At 44.5% G+C, this 21,961-nt stretch overlaps 1 protein-coding gene across 2 annotated transcripts in view; it reads right to left on the bottom strand.

The window, feature by feature from the left end:
• The window catches only part of ATPAF2 (ATP synthase mitochondrial F1 complex assembly factor 2), a 225,168-nt gene that overhangs the window by 113,938 nt on the left and 89,269 nt on the right, over positions 1-21,961 (bottom strand). For both annotated transcript variants that reach the window (XM_086940829.1, XM_086940828.1), the window contains exon 2: positions 11,401-11,579. In XM_086940829.1, coding sequence (XP_086796955.1) covers positions 11,401-11,539 — 139 coding nt within the window. In that variant the 5' untranslated portion in view covers positions 11,540-11,579. The remainder of the gene's footprint in view (positions 1-11,400; positions 11,580-21,961) is intronic.

Here is a 21,961-nt window from a genome sequence, read left to right as displayed (position 1 = left end):
TGGCAAAACTGCATTGGCTTCCCATAAGGCAGAGAATTCATTTTAAGGCCCTCTGTATAGTTTTTAGGGCTCTCCATGGAGCTGGTCCAGCTCCCCTGCAATCTAAATTTGCTGGTATACCCCATCCAGACGGCTTCGATCCTCTGACGCTAAACTGGTAGTTGTTCCTAGATTCAGGAAGGTTAGAGCCGGTGGCAGATCCTTCAAAGTGACTGCCACCAGACTGTGGAATACTCTCCCTATCGAGATAAGGCACATCAGTGAACTCCTCCCGTTCAGAAGGAAGATTAAAACTTGGCTATTCCCTTGCTAGCCCGCTCTCATTCCTGTCTCTTTTTTCTCTAAGCGCAAGGATGTCTGCAATGGTGATAGTCGCGCTTTACAAATGTCTAAAATAAATAAATAAATAATAAATACATAGAAAAACGATCTCTTGCAGTCTTAAATTTGACCCATTTAAAGTAATTCGGATCAAATGTACAATATAAAAACATTTTGGATTCAGTTCCTAGCATAAATGCATAGTAAGAAAATGGATCTTTATAGGGAAGTATTATACTACGAATGCGACCTATAAACGTCGAACAAAAATATGCTTTGAAGTCAGGGAAGTCCAGACCCCCTTTATCAAAAGATAATTTGAGTAAATCAACTGCGTGCCGTGCTTTTTTATAGTCCCAGATAACGCTACTTAGTATGCCATCTAGGCGTTTAAAAAAAAGATTAATGCGAAATGGAATTGATCGAAATAGATAAATTTGGGGAGGATCTTCGTTTTAATCAAGTTAATCTTGCCAATTAAACTCAGTGGAACTTTGTGCCATTTTTTTTTAGAGTAGTAGCTGTATCTTTTAACAATGTTTCATAATTCAATGTAGCTAGCTCTACTGGACAGGCAGAAATTTTTATACCAGGATAAGTAGCCATTTTACAAACTCCCTGGATTTGATTCTTTGGTTTATAATTCATAATAATTTGCGTTTTATTAGTGTTTAATTTATATCCAGAGACTAAACCAAACGGCCTGGCCTCCATAATAATCCAGATTATGGCTTCCTCAACATTTGTCGAGTAAACCGCAATATCGTCCGCGTATACCTTCATTTTAAGGATACTTGGACCAGATGAGAATGGTATTATACACAAGTTTTTTTGTATTGCAACTAAAAATGGTTCGATGGATAAAGCAAATAATAAAGGTGATAGTGGACACCCTTGACGGGTGCCGCGCCAAATAGAGAATGTGTCCGACTGCATACCTGCATAGCAGATTTATGCCCTTGAGTTATCATACAGAGCCTTTATCATTTTCAAAAATGAGCCTTTAATACCGAATCTGTCCAACACGGCCCAGAGATATTCCCAGCCAACTCGGTCAAATGCTTTCTCTGCATCAAGTAGTATAATTCAGAGTGGGGTGGAGTTGACTCTGGCAACATCAAAAGCCATAAACGCCATGTTAATATGGGTCGTAGTGTCCCTGCCGGGTACAAAACCATGTTGTTGTGGAGATACCAGGGCAGAGATTATTGGGGCAAGCCGGTTAGCAATTATTTTGGCAAAAATCTTTGCATCGGTACTTATTAAAGAAATTGGTCGGTAAGACCCGCATTCATCTGGTTTTTTATCCTTCTTAAGAAAAAAGATAATTTGCATGATGTTCCAAGACTCAGGAGCTTTCCCCTCTTGTCCAATATATCCGACTACTTGACCGAGTGTAGGAACTAGTTCTTCAGTACATAGTTTGTAAAGCTCAACCGGGATTGAGTCCTCCCCTGACGATTTGCAGAAGGCAGATCAGCAATTGCAGCTTTAATTTCTTCTTGAGTAACTTCCCTGCTTAGTGTGTCTTCTTGATTAATAGCAATATGGTTCACTTCATTATTCTGCAGATACCTAAAAATATTATCAAGACCCGGACGATTTTCAGGGGTGTATAATTCCTTATAATATCTAGAAAACTGTTCTAATATTTTAGAGGGGTTATTATATGTCTCATTGTTAGGGCCTTTAATAGTCTGAATTATTGTTTTAGCTTTATTCTCTGCTACCTTATAAGCCAATATCTTCCCCACTGTTCCCCCTGCTTCATATTGAGAGAGGCGATACCTATTCAATTTTACGAGGCTCTTTTCTCTCAGTGTCTGTTTTAAGTCTGATTTAAGGCCAATTAGAGTATAAGTTAATTCTTCTAAATTGGAGCCTTGTAACACTGCTGTTGCCAGTTGGTTCGCAACAGATAATATTTTCGCTACGGTGTTATCAATATCCTTTTTGTTTTGCAAATTCTGCCTAAATATGTATTGCTGAGTAAAGCCCCTAATGCTAACTTTGCAGCAATCCCAAACCATATTATGCGAGGTTGAGCCAGTATAAATTACCAAGAAATCTGTTATGTGGTCCTTAAGTTTTGATATGTAATTTATATTAAGCAATAGATGTTGTGGGAACCAAAAGCAACGGGGTTTAAGTTTCTTCGTTTGTATTTTAAAAGAGAGGACGATAGGGTTGTGATCAGATGTAACCTGCGGGCATATCTCCATAGTGCTTGTTTCCAGAATGTCATCAGATGCCAATGCCATATCAACGCGGGAACATAATTTATGTACCGCGGAGTAATACGTATAACCAGCAACATCAGGATGTAGTGGCCTCCAGGCGTCCTTAATATTATGGATACGCCCAATTTCTAAAATAGCTGCCCTATTTTTGCGCATCCTCCTAAATGCCCCCCGCCTAGTAGTGTCAATATTATAATCCATAATACAATTAAAATCCCCAAATATAAGATGCTCCCCCTCCCATCCAAGAAGTTCAATATTTATCTTATCCATAACAGAAGGATCATTTATGTTTGAGCCATAGACCACACACAATGTGTATTTCCTATTTTCTAGAATTAATTGGGCAATAGCCCATCTCCCATTTTTGTCTGTCAGAGTTTTAATTATCTCGGCCTTGAATAATTTATTCTGTAGAATAGCAACTCCCCTAATTTACATGTTTAGATTGGAGCTTACGAAAATATTATATCCTAATTCCTTAAGTACATTTCGATCTTTATGGCAAATATGTGTCTCAGACAATAAACTATATGCGAGTTATACATCCTTAGTTCCTCCAATACTAAACGTCGTTTATTCTTACTATTCAGCCAGGCTACATTCCAGGCCAGACACTTTATTTTATCCATAAAGGTATCTTTCGCACCTCTGCCTGTTTTATTCCCTTCATACACAATAAAGCAAAGAAACAAGACATTACTCCACTAAATATCTTTTTCAAAACTCGCCTGTCAATTCTTCTAGCTTTACCCCTGACCCCTCCACCCACCTCACCCCATATCCACCCTACCACCCTCCCTCTAATTCTTTGTAGAGGAGTATTCCTCTCTCTAGCCAGCTGCCGTTGGTTTGGGCAGCCTTGAAAGTTGCAGCAGGTCCAGACCTTCTCTCCCAGAAAAAGAAAAAAAAAGCCAAACCAAACAAACACCCCCTAATCCTAAAGTAAGGGTATCTAAAAGAAAAGGAAAATGATCCCCCTACGCGGAATTTATACATCTATTAACAATGTCTTTTATATCTCTTAGGCAAACTATATCGTACTAAATCATCTTATATAGCAGCATTTTTTTTTAAACTATTTTTGTTACAGTTGCTATAATTGCTGCTCTGCTGATTTATCAGTGTAGTCTCTCAGCCACTTTTCAACCATTTTTTCTACCTCAGTTTCATCTGAGAACCAAAATGTATGACCATTCTTAAAATCTTTTAGGCAAGCTGGTTCTTGCAAATAGGCTTGACCCCCCACAGCCTCTATTGGATCTATAAATTGTCGGAGCTTCCAGCGCCTGTCTATTGTACTTTTACTCAAGTCTGATCTAACAAAAAAGGTTAAAGATTCTATAGGGACTGGCCGATTAGGTCTTGTTTTCAATGAAACCGCTTGTCCTAACAGAAAATTACCCATATAAATCAAAAAGGGCCTAGGATACTGGTTGTCTTTGTTGCGCTGGACTAGCGGCAATCTATGAACCCTTTGTTATTGCGAGTCCCAATCCCAGTCTGATAAGTCCGGAAATGCTTTTTGAAAAAGCTGAACCATATATGCTCGCGGATCTCCACCCTCAGCTCCTTCTGGTATGCCAAATACTCGTAGATTTTGTCTCCTTTGACAGTTTTCCAAATCCTCAATTTTATTTTGCAGACTTGCAATCTGACTCTCATGTTTATTCACACAGGTCTGTGTGCGTATGGAGAATTCCTCCGTATCAACAACCCTTTGTTTTTAGCTCTGTGACCTCTTGCGTGAGACCCCCATCTTATTTTCCAAAGTATTTAAGGTCTGCTGCATTTTATCATTATCTGCCTGCATCTGCATATAATGTTGTTGAGATTCAGTTCTCTGTTCATTGAGAAGTTGTACGATCAGGTTAAGTGATACATCTTCTTTAGTATCCCCAGTATTACTTATACACTGCGATTGAGTTGTTATTTGATTCAAGCTTATATTCAAGTTATCGATATCGTCAGTCACAGTATCGGTCACCGCATTAAGTTCTGGTGAAGTCTGAAAGCTGCTTTGATCCAGTGTATTTGGGACGCATAAATCAGATATATTAACACTCTTAGGCTGGGTTTCTTTACATATATCTTCCCTTGGGCTGTTCCCTGACAGCCGTTGTACCATCAACTTTACCCCGCCAGAGGCCTGCACCCATTTTCGTAAAGGGTTGTCATCTGCTATTGTTTTTGTTTTTATCCCACTTTGCGCATGTATTGGTTTTTTTTGGCTTTGTTTTTTGTTTTTTCTTTAACTTTCTTAATGGAAAAGCCCTTAGAAGTATTATAGGTTTTACCGGGTATGGCTTCATCTGGGTCTTCAAAATCTTCGTTGAATTCAAGGTCAGTTTCTGAATCATTTTGTAGATCATCCCCTCCGATAGCTTTGTCTATAGCCATGCAAAGTTCATCTCCCAGTTTCAGCATCATATTTGCACCAGAATTGTTTTGAAGAAGTTGTTGGTGATTAATGCATGTAGCTGTGGTTGTAGTTGTTGCATCCGGGCATATAATCACATAATCCCCACATTCAGTTTCACATAGACCAGAAGAAGTTATAGTTGCAGAAGATGCAGAGGTTGAGTTTACATTTATTACATCCGTACATGGTGCATTCATGACTCCCTCTGTATCTAAAACTACCTCCGATTCTTTCCCAGCAGCCTGTGACGCTGTATTAGACAGTTCCCCAGTTGTTACAGCTGCCTTTTTAACAAGGGTTTGAGTTTGAATTTTAGTTTGGAATAAAGCAGGGGTAGTATTGTAGGTCACATCTTTAGGATTTACAGTGCTGCCCTGCGGTGGAGTTAAGTTCCCAGTACTGCGGTTGGTAGACATTTGTATACTCACATTGCCATTTTTATTGCCTGGGTCAATAATTGTTTTAGAAAGCACAAACGCTGGGGGTTTAATCAAAGACAAGCATGGCTGATGATTCATTACCACAGCTATTAGACTCCTCAGTTGCAACATTTTTACCAGCCCTAGTTGATCTTGCTATGTTTTTGGGTGCCATCGCAATGACTTTAGGGTGCGATATCCTTGGCTGTATGGCTAGCTCTGAATTAGTCCCTACAGGGTAGGAGACTGGAGACATTACTGTGGAGGCCAACAGAGACAGTCCCAGATGTCCAATGAGCTTTGCAAAATAGGGGTATTTTGTACGCAATAATAGCCACACACGAGCGCCTTTCAGTCGCAGCATCCAGAATGTATTTTTCTTTTTCCTTTCTTGCCCCCACTCCTCTAGTCTCGCTTCTTATTCTACATCAATGATTAGTCCCTTTTGTGCAGTCTATCCAAGACTCGGAATCAATGCAGAGTCAAATACCGGGCTGAGTTCCCCAACCGCGTAGTTAATTGTGGCAAGCCTGGACCAATTGCCACTATGGAGAGTTACTATCAGCAATTTTGGCCCAGGAGCCCCCGGAATCCCAAACGCAATCCAACCTGTGACCTCTACCAGTCTGCCAAGACAGCCATTATTATTGCACAGGCGTAACTTCAGAGGATCAGTTTCTAGTTCTACCGCCTGCTCTTTGATCTTAGCTCATTTGATCAGTTATTATCATGGCATAGGCAGAGGCTGCTGCCTCCCCTCTCAAAGCAAAACAAAAAAAAATTTTCCACTCACTTGTCCTCAAAGTTGTTTCACACAGCTCAACAATGTATCCAGGCCACGGCGTCTGTCCTGCCAAGGCGTCTGTCCTGCGACCCCCCCAACACCACGCACCTTGTAATGTTTAGTGGAGAGCTTTAGCAGCCTATGTGATCCGCATTCACCGCTCCGTCAACTCAGCCAGCTCCCGCTCCGCATTCCACTATGAGCACTGCGGGTCTGCGGCTGACTGCTCCTCGCTCGCACCGATGACCTGCGCTTTCCACCTTCCTCCTCTGTGGGTGATTGTGGATGGCGATGGCGGTAGCGTTATCGGCTCACATCTTTCACTGCGGGGATGCTGCCCAGACCCCCAGGTTGAGTCAGGTACGCTTCTTTGTTTTAGTTTCCTTTTCTTTTACTTTCCGTGTGTTAAGATATCCGTTTCCTCCTTGTGCAGTACTTGTTCCATACTCCGTACTCGGTTCACTTTTCGGGAGAGAGGAACCCTGCTGCAACTCACGGCGGCTTCAGTCCGCCATCTTGCCTCCTTCACCCTGTTCTGCAATTTCCATGCACTTCTTTTCACCCAAAACCTGAACCTTCAAGAAAAAGACCGCCTGCAACAGCCTGCTTCCCTTCAATAGCCATCACCCAAAGGCTTTACCTGAAAACTTACCCTATGGACAATTTTTGCGCTTAAGGAGGAACTGCAGTAATCTGACCGATTACGACCAACAAGCTGACGATTGGAGTAAAAACCTCAAAGCCAGACACAATCCTACCAAAGTAATCAGAAACGTGAATAAGAGAGCACAAAACAAACACAGCAAGGCCTTATTGGGAACCTTTCCCAAACCCAAAGATGAGACCATGATATGTGGAACAACTTTCACCCCGATGTCTAATGAAATTAAGAACATCATCTTGAAACATTGGAAGATTGTCAACACAGTTAAATTGCACCTTTTCACATACTTACTTGGTCCTGAGGAAAGCCAGTTTTAAATAAAAAAAGGCCTGGCTGAAACATGTAGACCACACAGGACGCTGGAGGTCTTAATTCGCACTCCAATACGTCCGATTGCCTTTTTAATAGCTAACAGGGGCCCAGTAATTAAAGTTTATCCATTTACCCTCGGGTACTGGGACCCACTGTATAGCTTTTTAACTTTCACTTTCTCACTCACTACACTGCACACTCAGCGAACATACCAGCTCCGCAGTAACCTGGCGTCGCAGCACACCCGGGACACACTCGGTGTGGGCCCGATGAAGCATGCCACCAACTAGGTTGGTGGGTGAGGGCTTCATGAACAAACCAATTGGTTTGCCGGCACGCGTACTTCTTTGAGTCCTCCCCCTCCCATAGCTAGTCCTTTTTTGATTTTGACATATAATCCTGGGGATCCGGGCTAGCTTATCTAGTCCTCACTCTCTACTTTGATTTGGCGATATACTTTACTGTCTACAGCTCTAGCTTTACACCACTTTTTTTACCAAAATTTCATGTACCACTTTATTTATAACCGCCAATTGGCGTGTACTATATTTAGGTATATACATAAGCTTGTCGTATTTAGAACACTATTCACAACTTCAACTACGAACCACCGAAGTTCCGTACAGTCCTGTCTATGTATTCCCATATGGCTCTATATTGTACATATTCACATACACCAGTCTGTTTGTACTGACAGTCTATCATAGTTCCAAGATTGAGGCTGTGCACTAACGCACATAGGTTTGCCATTCTTGACAACTATTCACCACTCTAAGATGACGGTTGCGCACTATGCGACCGCAACCTCTCTTCTGGTGATTACTTCCTACAACTTGGGACTACAATAGCTGGGGGCATCACGCCCGGCTCAATCTACGAGCTTACAAGATTTTGAGTAGGTTCAGCAGCTTCTGCCTTCTGCCACAACTGTGAGTACATCTCTGGCCTTCACAATACGAGAGCTCTATGCTAAAAGTTGGGCACACCGGTAACAGTGATATTTTTTGACATAGATCGTTATGGAATGCACCCTCTTGTTTGACTCATGGGGACTATTCTTTAAGTCCTATAGGTAAGAGGTTCCTCCATTTTCTTCCTCTTCCCTTTCCCCTTCTACACCCCACCCCTGTCCCTCTGGGCACAAAACAACTTTGTAGAAAGTTTTTGCGATTAATGGAAACATATCGACTATGGTCGCTTTTGAATTTTTGCAGAGCATACCTTGATTGTTAAAATGCTGCACTTCTTGTGGTATTTCTCTGCAATTTCGCTGGTATCTGACATATTCCGTAGTTGATGTGTACTAATCACCATGCCACACTTACCCTACTACTATGGTGATAATGTGTTGGGGTACCTACTCCTATACCCGTTTTACGAATTTCGACTACCTCACCACTGTTTTTAACTATGACTTCTTTTGTTCAGCCATCAACAAGATTGCGTCTGGTCTACAAGTTTGAGGCCAGAGATATTAATATGGTCCACTCTATAGGGACCATCTTGGTGTAGTATGACTTATACACCAGAGACATGACTAACTATTTTATGTACTGTCTGTTCGTTCCCCTTCCCCTCTCCCTCTTGTCGTTTTAGATTGGACCACCTCCAGGGACCCAATGTTGGCACTACTTCATTTGAGGAGGTCAACTCCAATACGTAAACGCTCTGTCCTGCCTTCTCTTTGGTCCTGATGAAGCGCTGGGGATCTCCTCCTGAGACCATTCTAAGCGTGAAACATGGCGACCTAGTATACATCACCTACACACTTGCATACCATCTTTTAGCTACTTAGGCCCATTACAACCCTCTGGCAGCCACTAAACTTTTGGTTTTATAACCGTGACAGAGGGATCTCTATCATTCAATCTGATCTAAACAGATACCCTCTAGCCCCTTTTAATTCACTCATCACTTCACAAGCACCATCTCACACTCATCATACGGCGTAGTAACAAAAAGATCTCTGCCAAAGCGACCCTTTTGGGGACCTGTAGGCATTGCTGTGCTGGCCCGATGAAGAGCACCGCCCTTTCATGAAACGTGACCTCCCTGGGGATGTGTGAGGGCACCAAGTAAAAGTCACCTTGAATTCTCCTCCTAGCTCTCTCTCTGTCTTCTCTCAAGAACAGTGACCCTTCATTTTGATTGATTCATTATTTGGGAGCAAGGGCATTGGACTTTCATCAAGCTCCATGTCCCCCATCCTCTCTCATTTTTTTAGCATAAATACTTTACACATTGCCTCTAAGATAAGCCTGACTGCATTTGTGCCAAACTACTAGATGGTTAAGCAGAGGTTACCTTAGTCACTGTTTATGGTTCACCCCGATTAGGATTGATGCTGTTACTTGCGAAGGGCTCAGACCTTCCTCAACCAACAACCCAATTTCGCACAGAACCATGCACTCAATAAAAAGCACAAGCAACCGTATTATGTACCACCCTTCTTTGGAACAGAAAACGAAAATCAAAATGAAACAAAGTCCATTAGATGGTTTGGATGTGTGATCTTACGCTCACGGTGACGTAGAATTACACAACTCCCTTCAGCACATTCAAGCTGTCCTGAACTAATCCTCACATATCCTTCTACTCATAAATCATTAGCTAAAGTTCCATTAGAAACTTCTTGCTCAACCTTAGCAAGAACAGGATCTTCAACTCTTGTTTCTCTGATGGAATTTCCAGGTTTTACCGTTGTGAAATTATAATTATAACCACTGTCCTAATCAGCTAGTCAGTCTTGACGAGAGTCTCTGGAAATTTGAACTTTGACGAGATTTTACCATTTGCCATAGTCGAACTTAACAGAGGCTTTTCCAACATAACTCACTTAAAATTGTGAAATATGTTGACATTTCTTTAAACATATAGCTGGGTGGCTTGACTTTAACCACATCACGTTGTTTGAATGTATCCCTTTCACATTGTATTTCCTGTCACACTGTACCTTGCATTTGTTCTGTTTCTCCAACACACACTTTCTAGTCAAGTCAAAAACGTCCGAGTTAACTTTTGTATTATGGGCATGAATACAACAACTGGAAATACCTCTGAATATGGAAAGTGATTTTTCATTAACATTAAAGGAAAAACTCGTGTAGTCGAATGTGGTGTGGAGTGTGATGTGGTAAGATAGGCCCACATTTTTTCTGTCAAAAACACCTTAGCAGAAACTCCCTTTGAAACCGCCATCTAAATACCTCCTGCAATTAATCTATTCACTCACTCTACACAAAGACACTTTTGTTAGGAGAATATGAAATCTGTGTGTTTGTGGGAAATTCATCCATAACATAAAAATTCTTGCATTTTGCAAAGACGTAAATTGGACACCATTGACAGTAGTGATAGAAAACAGTCTCTGTAAAAGCAATCTTTTAAGAAACATGAGTATTTCAACGTGGTGTATTCTTTGATGAACTTACATTCCACCCATTTTGAAAATAATCATTTGTAACAACAGCCTATCTGTGCATTCAAAAAGCAGCACATGGTAAAGCCCTAAAATTCGAACACTAAATGCTGTCAGGGAGCCTGGGGAAATTGAACTAGAAATAGTGGGGACTTCAATTCTTTAAGAGATTTTCACAAATGTCTGTAATCATAACTCCTACATAACATTTGTGGCGAGACATCCATATAAGGGCAACAATAATATTCCCTGTCTTTTTAAAATAGAGAATCAGTATCTTTACTAAGCTATCATATATGCTTTATCAATATATTAACACATTAGAAAATAAGACAAGAATTGCTCATCTAGAATCTTATATTACAAATACTGGTGCTGCATGAAACCAGGAAAATTAGATGGTTGAAATAATATGGTTTTCGACTGTCCTAAAAACATGATCTATACTTGGTTTCCATCGACTAATGTATGCAATCAAACAGCAATCAACCAATTTCCGCAAGCAATCAAAAAACATCAGGCATGCAGATCAGTGACAAAGTTCTAAGGTTCAAAAATTAGAAGAAAACTAGTTTCTATAAAAAAGCAGTGAAAACTGGAAAAAAAGAGGATTCTTTTTCTGATGTCTCTCTGAAATACAGTAAGATTTAATTAAATATTTGGTCAATTAAATACTTAAATTAAGAGTAGATGTGTTCAGATTAAGCGCCAGAAGGCTTTGTGGCAGAAATAAAATGTTTTTCACCTCAAGCACAAAGGGAGCATTAACAACCCCCCCAAAAAGTAAGCATTTCTAGAACCTCAAACATTCATTGCTTACCAGCTGGTGGGGTGTATGAACGTCGTATGTTTGGTCCAAATAGGTCCACCGTTCTGTTCAGCATTACAACGGAACACTGGCTCATAAAGGGACTCCTTCGGGGGCACCTCTGGTACAGTTGGGACAGGCTGCGCAACATCTTCAGATCAATTCACACAGCTTCTTGCAAGGTCAGATTTCTGTAACACATGAAAGACTTTAGCAAAACAAAATTTCCAAATGATATTGGCACAAGTAACTCTGCTTGGTGTTGCATGTGGTAAGAAGAATACTGAATGTTCAAGGTATCTGTCAGATAGCCTCTCCATCTTCTGTATCAGTAAACCAGATCTCCAAGCACTCAGTAAGCTAGAGCCCATTTAACAGCGCTTGTGTGTGATAGAGTCTGAAATTAGGAAGCTGAAGGACTCAGTAACCTCCAAGCACACAATGCCTGAACCCAGGCAAATTCCCCCTGCCAAAAAGGCAACACCCCTCACTTGTTCTCTAAGGGAAGAGCGCTGTGCTAGCCGGCCCGGGGAGCCAGGAGGAATGGAATGCCGCCTCTTGGTGTGATCAGCGGGCCTTGAGAGGGTTGGTGGATGGGTGAGAAGGGTGCCGTTTCCAAACAGGGGGTTGGCACAAGGGCAGAAATTACCTCATTGAACTTGCCTCCAGATGCTTGTCCCTATGTCGCTATATTGTCCAAGGTGCCCCACTTACCAAATGGGTCAGAGGAATCCTTCTTACAACTAAAAAACAAAGGCCTGCATTGGCTTTGCACCCATTCTGGCCTCCCCTACTTGGATGCCCACCATATATTCATGGTTAGGAGGGTGGATAGGGTAAGGCCCCTGCCTAAGTCCTATAGGGGCGATTGCGTCGTCGTAAATTTCAGTGACCCCTCCATTGTGCACAACCTCCTTAACAGCTGCACACACCAAAACTGGGCAGGATTTAATACAGCTCATCTACCACTGGGCTTCTCCTACCGCCATCTGAAAGATGGTTCGGGCCCTGCCCTCCTGCCCATTTTTAACAGGCCAGCAAAGTTGGTCTCTGGATCATGTATAGGTAAGTGGAGTAACCCTGTTCTAGCAGAATTTCCTTCCTCACTAACAGAGGTTGATTGACTCCATACCAACCTGACCGGTCACATTAGCAAGGAGATTTTGTGTTCCGGCAGCACCAGACATAGCTCTAGCCTAGACAAAAACAGCCCGGTCCCCCAGTCCATGAGCAATGATTTACACTCGGCAACCCAGGCTTATTCGACAACCCAGGCATGGACAGTTCACCTTTGCCTTCCAACATAGGAGAATGCCTTTTGATGATCATTATTGATATTACACTGCAGCATTGTGCTTCCATATCTCCACAGAAGTCACTGTTGAGCTGGAACATTACAGGAATCGAGGGCAAATTTGGGGATTTTGATTGGGGTACTTTTGTTGACAGTCAAGACATCTCTTCATTTCAGGAGATGTGGGCACTAGACCAAGTGAATAGGAGTGGCTACAAAAGTTATAGCATCCCAGCCAATAAATCTAGTGCAAGTAGCCCCTCTAGCGGATTAGCAGCCCTGGTTTGATCTACCCTATCCTACTCAATCACGGCTCTCCATTTGGACCCCCCTGATGTTCAAGAGTCATTTTTTTTCCTGTGCTAACTTACAAACCCTTATGATAATCAACATCTAGAATAAGAGTAGCAGCAATAAACAGGAATCAAAAACTTTACAACTGCTGGACAGAGTACTAGGCGATTACTCAAGTACTCAAAATGTACTGGTAGCAGGACTTGAACCTCACATTCGAGCCGAATAGCATGGCCTGTGATTTGTCTACAGATAAGAACCCAACTTGGGGTATCCCAGACCTTGTTCGGTCCCCAGGAGAGACCCCTATAGAGCGGCGCTCCAGGTTGTGGACCTTTGCCTTAATGCATGGACCCCAAGAATATAATGGGTGATTCCCTTCAGACAACTTGCTCGCTCTGACATTCAGGCGAAATTTATACTACAGTAAAATCGATTATAACCTGCTGCTCGTAGAAAATGGAGCAATATATATATATATTAGTAGTAGAGCAAGAGGAGAGTGAGCATAACACCCCTTTCTTTAAAGTTAAAAGAATCAATGACTCTCCCACATACATTAGCTACAAAGTGTGGCCTCCACCAGCTTGTAGCCACTAACAGGAGGATTGTGAAATGGGATACCGTGGGCTTTTTTTTTTTGGTCCTCATCTCACCTTTCAAGCCTCTGCGGGTCTTACGAAGCCGATCTTGCGATCTGTGGCCCTTCCGGCTTACCGCACTCGCTTGGGTTGTCCGACCGATCACTTTTTGTGAGGGAACTTGGTGTAATCATTAGACAAATTATATTAATCTTAAATTTTGGCCCCAACTCACAAAAGGATGCCAGATGTTTAATGGCTTATCTTCTGCGCTCTTATAATCCAGAAGGGCCATGGCGAATGAGGCCTTGAGCCAGTCCTCCCTTTTTGGTGGTAGGGGATCTTTCCACTTCTTACAGATTTTCCTCCTGGCCAGCAATACCAAGTAAATTAATAAACCTCAAATTTTCTGAGAGAGGGTCCGACTGAATCGGCCATCATCTCCAAAAAATACCAGTGACATGTTGATATCTATATTGGTGTTAAAAATATCTTGAATAGTGTCGCCCACCTCTGTCCAAAATGTTGCCAGTTCTGGACACTCTAAGAAGACATGTAGGTCATTAGCTAGGGGTAGCAGACATCTTGGGCATTTGGGGGGTGGCTCTGGGGCAATCTTTGCGGGAGTATAGTAGAGTCTGTTGATGACGAAGAAGTGTTTTTTTTTCAAACAGGCAGGTTTGACATATTTATACAAGACATTTAATGACGGCTCATATAAGGACTCTATTGATGACCCAAGGGGGGTTTGAGTCCACACCACCACTGAAGGGGGGACCTCAAGATCTTCAACTTCCATCAAGTTGTTATACTAGACTGAGATTTACTTCTTAATTGGGAGGGTGGATTGCCACAGCCCTTCAATCTCCCCATTCCCACTAACTTCCCCCTTTTCTGCGTCATACCATGACACCAACTGTAGGTATTTGAACCTAGAGAACCCTGGCCCAATCTTTGCTCTTAGGTATTCCCATGGGTGTATCCCCTAAGAGTCTACTAGCTCAGCCCAAGTAGTGATGCCCGCCCTTCTTATAGGCAACGCCAAACTGTCTCTGAGGCATCCCGGTGTTCCTGGTGCATCCCAAACAGGGCCATTGTTCGAATAATATCCTATGCCCCAGCTACATCTAAGCCTATACCATAGCTCCAAGGCCGCCCTCAAAACCTTCTGACGTACCCGCTAAAAAAAAATTGGTGATCCAAACGTATATAAAAATGCCTCACCGCTTCCTCCTCCTTCCGCTCTCGCCATTTCTCCTAACAGCCTGCCCCAAGCTGACTCCTCTGGTTTGACAAGTAGCATCCGGATGCTTTTAAACTGGAATGCTGCTGCATATAACCTAACATCAGGAAGGGCTAGCCCGCCTTTCTTTAATCTACGTCTGAGTTTTTTCCATGCCAAATCGGACCCCTTTATCTCCCTGCACAAAGCTCCCAATCTTGCTCTGCACCTTACTTAGGCTTTTTTTCGTGAAGGTTAATGGAATAGAGGAAAATAAGTAAGACAGCTTAGGAAGAATGACCATCTTTACCAAATTGGTTTTTCCATAGATGGTTAAGGGAAGGTTCCTCCATCTACTGAAGAGGCTTTCTATTTATTTAATTACTCTGTTGAGATTAATCTGAGGTATTTTTTCCAAATCCTTAACAATATAGATCCCCAGATATCTCAGCTCTGCGCTGACCCTTCATGTCCACTCCAAGTTCCAGCACATCACCTCTGTCTTTGTTTTATTAACTAAATACCCAGATATGGATCGAAATTCCCCTATGAGCTCCTCTACCCTCGGAATCACCGCCTCAGGGTCACTCGTGTACAGTATTAGATCATCGGCATAGAGGGCTATTTTAGAACTATATCGTTTAGATTTGAAGGGATGAATTAAATCGTCGTGCCAATGGTTCCATATATATATTAAATAAAAGGGGCGAGAACGGACAGCCCTGCCTGGTCCCTCTCTGGATATTGAAGCACGATGTTAGTAGCCCATTTAGAAGGATTCGGGCGGAGGCACCCAAGGAGGTTAGGGCTCTATACTCAATCCTTGCCACCCACATGGGCAGTATATGTGCTAATTGGGGGACAAATTACGTAATTTTAGTTGAGCACAACATGGTATTCTCCAAGTCGAGGAATCTCCTTACCAAGGAGTCCAGGGGGTTCCCTAAGCCAATGCTCTCAAGGGGATGGTTTACTGGCCTGTGCAAAAAGTCAAAGGTAAACCTCTAAAAAGCTATAAGGGAAAAGGGCACACAAGCACCTGATCTGCCAATTTTGTATATGGACAACTACGAACATTGTCACATAATCAGTGACCAGAATCTATAAAGAGGCAATGCTGAGCTCTGGAGGCGCTACATTGATGATGTTGTCATTATCTGGTCCGGTAATGAGCAATACCTCATCGTATTCCATGATTTGCTTAATAAAAGGTCAAGTGATATCCAATTCTCCCTAGAGTACAGTAATAATAAGATAAGCTTCTTGGATATTACAATTAAAGAGGAAGGGGTAGGCTTTACACTTCCCTCTACAGAAAAGAGAGTGAAAGGAACACAGTTTTACACTACTCTAGTCACCACCCTAGGAATCTTAGGGACAATTTACCCTTCGGCCAATTCCTCACGTTGCGGAGGAATTGAACCAAAAAATAGGACTTTTTCAATTAAGCTGATGACCTGATTAGAAGACTATAACAGAACAACACACTTGCCAGTGCTGAGAAAATGATTTAAACAAACTATTGGAATCGTGTACATGACAATGACATGGACACTTGCTTTATGAATTGCAACTTTTTAATTTTTCTTTTTTTCTTCTGGGCAGAGAATGTTCGGCAGGATCTGTTCTGGGGTCACCAGGTGACAGCGGACGGCTGTCACACTGGCCCCTGTGTCACGTAGGGCTTCGGCCCGGCGCCCATTAATGTTCACCCACTGACTATATTTTCTGGTGTTGGCGGGTAGGGGGACCCGCGGGACCATGTCTCTTCCTCCTAGGCACGCTAGAACCATGACGGCCGGCTCCCACTCCTGTTGTCCTTGCTCGCATTCCTCTTGTTCTTCAGAGATTTGTTCTTCCCCCAGGGCGGCGGCAGCCACCTGGCGGGGTCTCGGAGTCTGATTCTGAGGACAGTTCGGGTCATTTGCGTAGTGGCCGACCCGCTGGCATCGGTGACACGTGACATTGGCTCTGTACCCCGGGCGCAACGGGGTGTTGCCCCAGTTGGCCGGGGGCGGGGTGCTGGCAGCGGTAGCGGCCGGGGTGGTGTCTTTTCCTCGTCCCTGGCCCCCTCCTCCTCCTCGGGGACGGTGCTGACCTTGGTGGTTCCGGTTCTGTTCGTGTGGCCCATTCCGGCTTACTCGGGTAATCTCCCACCGGTCAGCCTCGGCTGCGAGCTGCCGTGGGTCAGTCAGTTTGCTGTCAAGGAGGTGCTGCCTGAGCTTGACGAAGCAGTTGTTAGAGAGGTGCTCCCACACCATGAGATTAAAAAGTTGCTCGTAGGTCGTTACATGGCTCCCCTTGATCCACTCCTCGAAGGCTCGGCTGAAATAGTTGACATACTCCACCCAAGTTGTACCCGGGATCCGGGTGCAGTCTCGGAAACTCTGGCGGTACATTTCGGGTGTGAGCCCATATCGGGTGAGGAGGGCAGCCTTCATGTGGTCATAGGAGGTCATCAGGTGGTCTGGGAGCTGTAACAGGGCATCGCGGCCCTCATTAACGAACCTCCCCCATAGACCGGCTCCCCAGTCACTTCGATCGATCCGGTGGGAGGTCATGGCGATCTCGTAGGCCTTGAACCATTGTTGTATGTCGTCATCTCGGAAATACTCTCGAACGACATCCTTGGGGATGTGTACTTTCTTTTCTGTCGCTCCAGGGGGGCGCGGTTGCTCGGGCACCCCCAGTTCTTTGTTCTGCTTTCGTAAGTCTATTTCCGATAGTTTGCGCTCATGTTCATACGCTAGTCTCTTTTCTTCGAGTTCTCTTTGTCTCTGTTTTTCTTCCCGTTCTTCTCGGAGCCGTAGATGTTCTAGGTTCAGTTTTTGTTCGGCTAATTTGAGTTCACCGTCCATTTTGAGTCGGGCCATTTCTAACTCATGTAGTCTGTTTTTTTCTCTCTCTTGGATCTCTTCCTGCGAGAGACCCGTTCTCCGCTCCTCGGGAGCCGTGGTGTTTCTCTCTGATGCTGCAACATTTTGGTCCGGGGGTCTGACGGCCCCGGTTTCTGCCCATGACTCAATGGCGTGCTTGAAATCGTCTTTCGTACTCAGACCGGTGGTAGCAATGCCTAGTTCAATGCAGAATTGTTTCAACTCACGATGGCTGTATTCTTCCAATTTCTCCATCTGGAATTTCTCGGTGGATCCGCTCTCTTTGGTTGTCATTGTGGTTTTGTCGTGGGGTGAGCTACTCTCTGTACGTTTACGCGTTGATTCGGATCGCGCCGCTGGCCACCAATGTTAGACGGACCGGGAGGGTCGGCCGAGGACAAGAGGAGAGGTCTCCGGGGAGAGCCGTCTCCAGCGATCGTACAGACGAATAACTTCCCCCCCACAGACGTACACCACACAAGGATAAGGTTTAACGTTTCTTTATAAGCAATCTTAAAGTACGGTAGCAAGGTACAAGGAGGTATGGACTCCGGGGTCCCCTCGATTTTAGTCTCTTGGGCGGAAAGGGGGTAGCGGGACAGTCTTGTTACCAAACGGGTAGATGCGATGATAAGATGGATAGCTCACAATCCTAGAGCTCGGCGTTCTAGATGGTCGGAGCCAGCAGGTCCCGAGATGATCGTGAGTAGCGACGGTCCGCGGCGGCGCCAACAGGTCCCGGTGATAACGAAGGATTCAGAAGGTCTGCGGCAGCGCCAGCAGGCAGGATGATAGTTCGCAAGGCAGGGCTACGGCAGCGCCAGTAGTCCGTCAAGGATGAGTTCTTCACGGTGTCTCTCGACTCCAGGATACAACTCCTTTTTTTTTTTTTTTAAACCTTTATTTGGAGACAAGCAAGGACAAAGGAAGTGCATACACAATACATACAGTCACATATGGCAATTACAATGGTACGTCAGACTCGAAAAATGAGATAGAAGCAAGTACAGGGTAGCATATCAGTCAATACATATAGCCACATCGAAATGTACAATGCATATAAGAAAGAAATGATCCAGCATGCACAGACAAGCTAATAAGACAATACAGTATGGACACACTCTATTAGCGCATAGAAAATAAAACAAAGGAGACTCAGATAGAAGGGCCAAGAAAAACAACCTGACAGGGGCACGATCTCAATTTCTAACCATCCAATTGTCATAAGAGGAACCACAGCCCCCGAAAGCTCGCAGTAAGAGGAAGCAGCCCAGACTCTCCCCCGATACTTGAGGATCAGCAGGTGTAAAATGAAATCCCAGCCCACCATGCAGCCGTCAACCAACCCCTACACGGTCCCCATGTTCAGAATCAGAATCCTGCACAGCTCTAGTTAGGAGGTACACCTGGAGCGGACTCCAAAAGTCCTTCGGTCTGCATCTGACAGGCATCAATTCAGAGTAGATATTATATTGGTCCTGACAGTATATGAGGTCAGTCAACCAATCCTGGAAGCGCGGTACCCTGCCACGACCCCAGCAACAAGCAACCCTACGCTTAGCCAGCAGCAGGGCCACTGTTATGGCTGGATTTTCTGATTAGATGGGATCAGCCCCTAGGGGCCCCTCCAACCCAGCCAGAACGTAATCACATCCCTCCTCAGGACCAACTATCCAGGCACCTGGGTACCTACCTGAGGATGGGGAACTCGCAATATACAAGCTCATATTATTAAAAACACCACTAAATCTATAGGGATACTAAGAATACTCACTGATTACTAGGGATATCCATACCCTACACCACACTTATATTCACATCAGTTGGTCTCGCGGCCACCCCGACCCAGACCGGTCTACCCTAGGGCAGATATGGCGCACAATCCGGTGCGACTACACATGGGCCTGCAGAACCCAATGCTCCCTTTTCCAAACGATCCACAATCCTGTAGATCTCCACGCCAGTGTCCCCCCTGGCGCTCTCACTTATGCAAGCCACAATCCTGTGGGTATCCACGCTGGTATCCAACCCAACGTTCTCACTAACGCCGCATATCAACGACGACCACATTCCTATGAACACCTTTATATATATATATATATTGGGAAGTCTCTTCACTAAGGGTCTGCTACTACAATATTAGGAGTTAGCCAATTAATATAATGTACCTCTTATTCTTGGCATCATAGGTCCACTCACTCCCTCTGCTCCCACAGGTTAGTCCACGATCTCTCCTCCGTCTCTTCTAAAAGGCATTACTTCAGACTCCAGCTATTCACACCTCCTCCTGATAAGTAACTGCTTCTGACTGCTTCCTTCAGTTCCAGCTCACTATTCAACTCAGCTCTCTCCAGCTTGAACTCTCTCTCTCTCTGCCAACTCCACTCCACTGCTTACCACTCCTCCACCTCAACACGACTGCTTGGCTCCACCACCTCAACACGACTCTCACTCTACTCGACTCGACTGACTGACTGACTCCGCCTCTGCACTTCACTGATATAGAATGCTGTTTCCTCATGGAAAGTTCCAGCCATCAGCCTGCCGCCCACCAGGTCTCTGCATCACCTCGCATCAAGGACACACACCCAGCCGGCCGGCCTTTTGTTGTGTCTTCCACACAGAGAATAATACAGCCTACCGATAAGGGCTGGCCCAGACCGGTTCTCTCCAAGTGAAAAACAGCCTTAACTATAAACTTTGCCTTTACCCTGAAAAGCCTCTCAGCTTCATCAAGATGGAGTCCCTCTAGCTCTAGGCCTGTAGGCCTGAAAGGGATGAAATGCCCCTTAGCTCTGTCAGAATACCTACATAAACCATACCAATGTGTCTAATATGTCAAAGCCAATAGGCAATAGACAGGTTAAAGTCAAGAATAAAGGCATATTATCATATTAAGCAGCTATCCTCTTCTAGGTCTGGAAAAAAGGGCTTAAAAGGGCCAACACAGGCTAAGAATACCTATCCTAGATGTGAGCAAGACTAATGATCTATATCACTGCTAAATAAAGCCAAAAACCCTGCCATAACAGCCACGTCAACAAATCTACGGTGAGAGGCAGGCACGTCCTTAGAATAGCCCAGCAACATCACCAAGGGATCAAATGTCACCCCATCCTCCGCCATAATCTGCAGGGCTTCATGGACCTGAGTCCAATATTCCAGCACCCCCGCACAACTCCAAGCCAAGTGCAGAAAGTCAGCGCCTTCTGCACGACACCTAGCGCATCTGTCATCCTCCGCTAAATGAAACCGAAGTTTCCTCGCCGGGGTGTAATAGTACCTCTGAACAAATTTGTAGTGGATAATTTTAAGGCGACAACTGGAGGAAACATTGGCCGTGAGTCCACAGCAGTACTTCCATTGCTCGTCGGTAATAGGGGCTCCCAACTCAGCAACCCACTGCTCGCGCACCCGATTGGCCGGGAGCGAACGCTGTCTGCGAATAGCACCGTATAATTTCGACACCAGGTGTCGCCCATCTGAAACCAGCAGCACGTGGAGGGGGAGGGTAACCCCCGGCTCCGAAGGGAAATCTGGTAACAAAGCACGCATGCCCTGCCGCAAGCGGACAAAGTAGAACAGCTCCAAAGGGGAGCAGGCAGCTACTCCGAAGAAATGAGCCTGCGTACGGAAGGCACCTTCATGAAACAAGTCACCCCACGTGAGGATACCGAGCCGCCTACACATACGTTGAAACCCCGTTTCCAGCAACAGAGACAAATCAGGATGATAGGACAGAGGCAGGGCCGGCGAATAAAGAAAGGAGACGCCCAGCAATTGAGCCACCCGTTTCCAAGCATCCACCGTGCACGTCACCGTCGTGCGAGGCGTTTCCACATCTGACACCTTGCCCAATACCATCCCCTCCAGTGGGAGTGGGTGGGCAACCCAATGTTCAGCAGCAATTTGGGGCATAAACGGCGTGGGGCGCATCCAGTGATAAGCGTAATGCGTCTGAGCACTAAGATAATAAAGCTCAAAGTCAGGGACGTTGAATCCGCCATCAGAATAGGGTAATGTAAGGGTAGCCCAAGCCACCCGCGGCTGCTTGCCCCCCCAGAACAATCGTATGAGCTCAGATCGAAGTCTGCGAAAAAAATAAGCACCAGGATGGTACGGAAGGTTTTGAAAGAGGTACAGAAAGCGGGGCAAAACTACCATCTTGATAAGTGACGCCCTACCGGCCATGGAGAGAGGCAAGGACATCCATCTAGTGACATCATCTGCAAGTTTAGTAATAGCCACACCATAATTAAGCCGAACCGTTTCTTCTCTATCCAACGACACGACAATGCCGAGATAC

This window comes from Lissotriton vulgaris, chromosome 10 (assembly GCF_964263255.1).
Source record: "Lissotriton vulgaris chromosome 10, aLisVul1.2, whole genome shotgun sequence".
In the NCBI taxonomy this organism is placed as follows: Eukaryota; Metazoa; Chordata; class Amphibia; order Caudata; family Salamandridae; genus Lissotriton; species Lissotriton vulgaris.
Note: the sequence above shows the minus strand (reverse complement) of the source record. Positions and strands in the feature narration are given on the sequence as shown.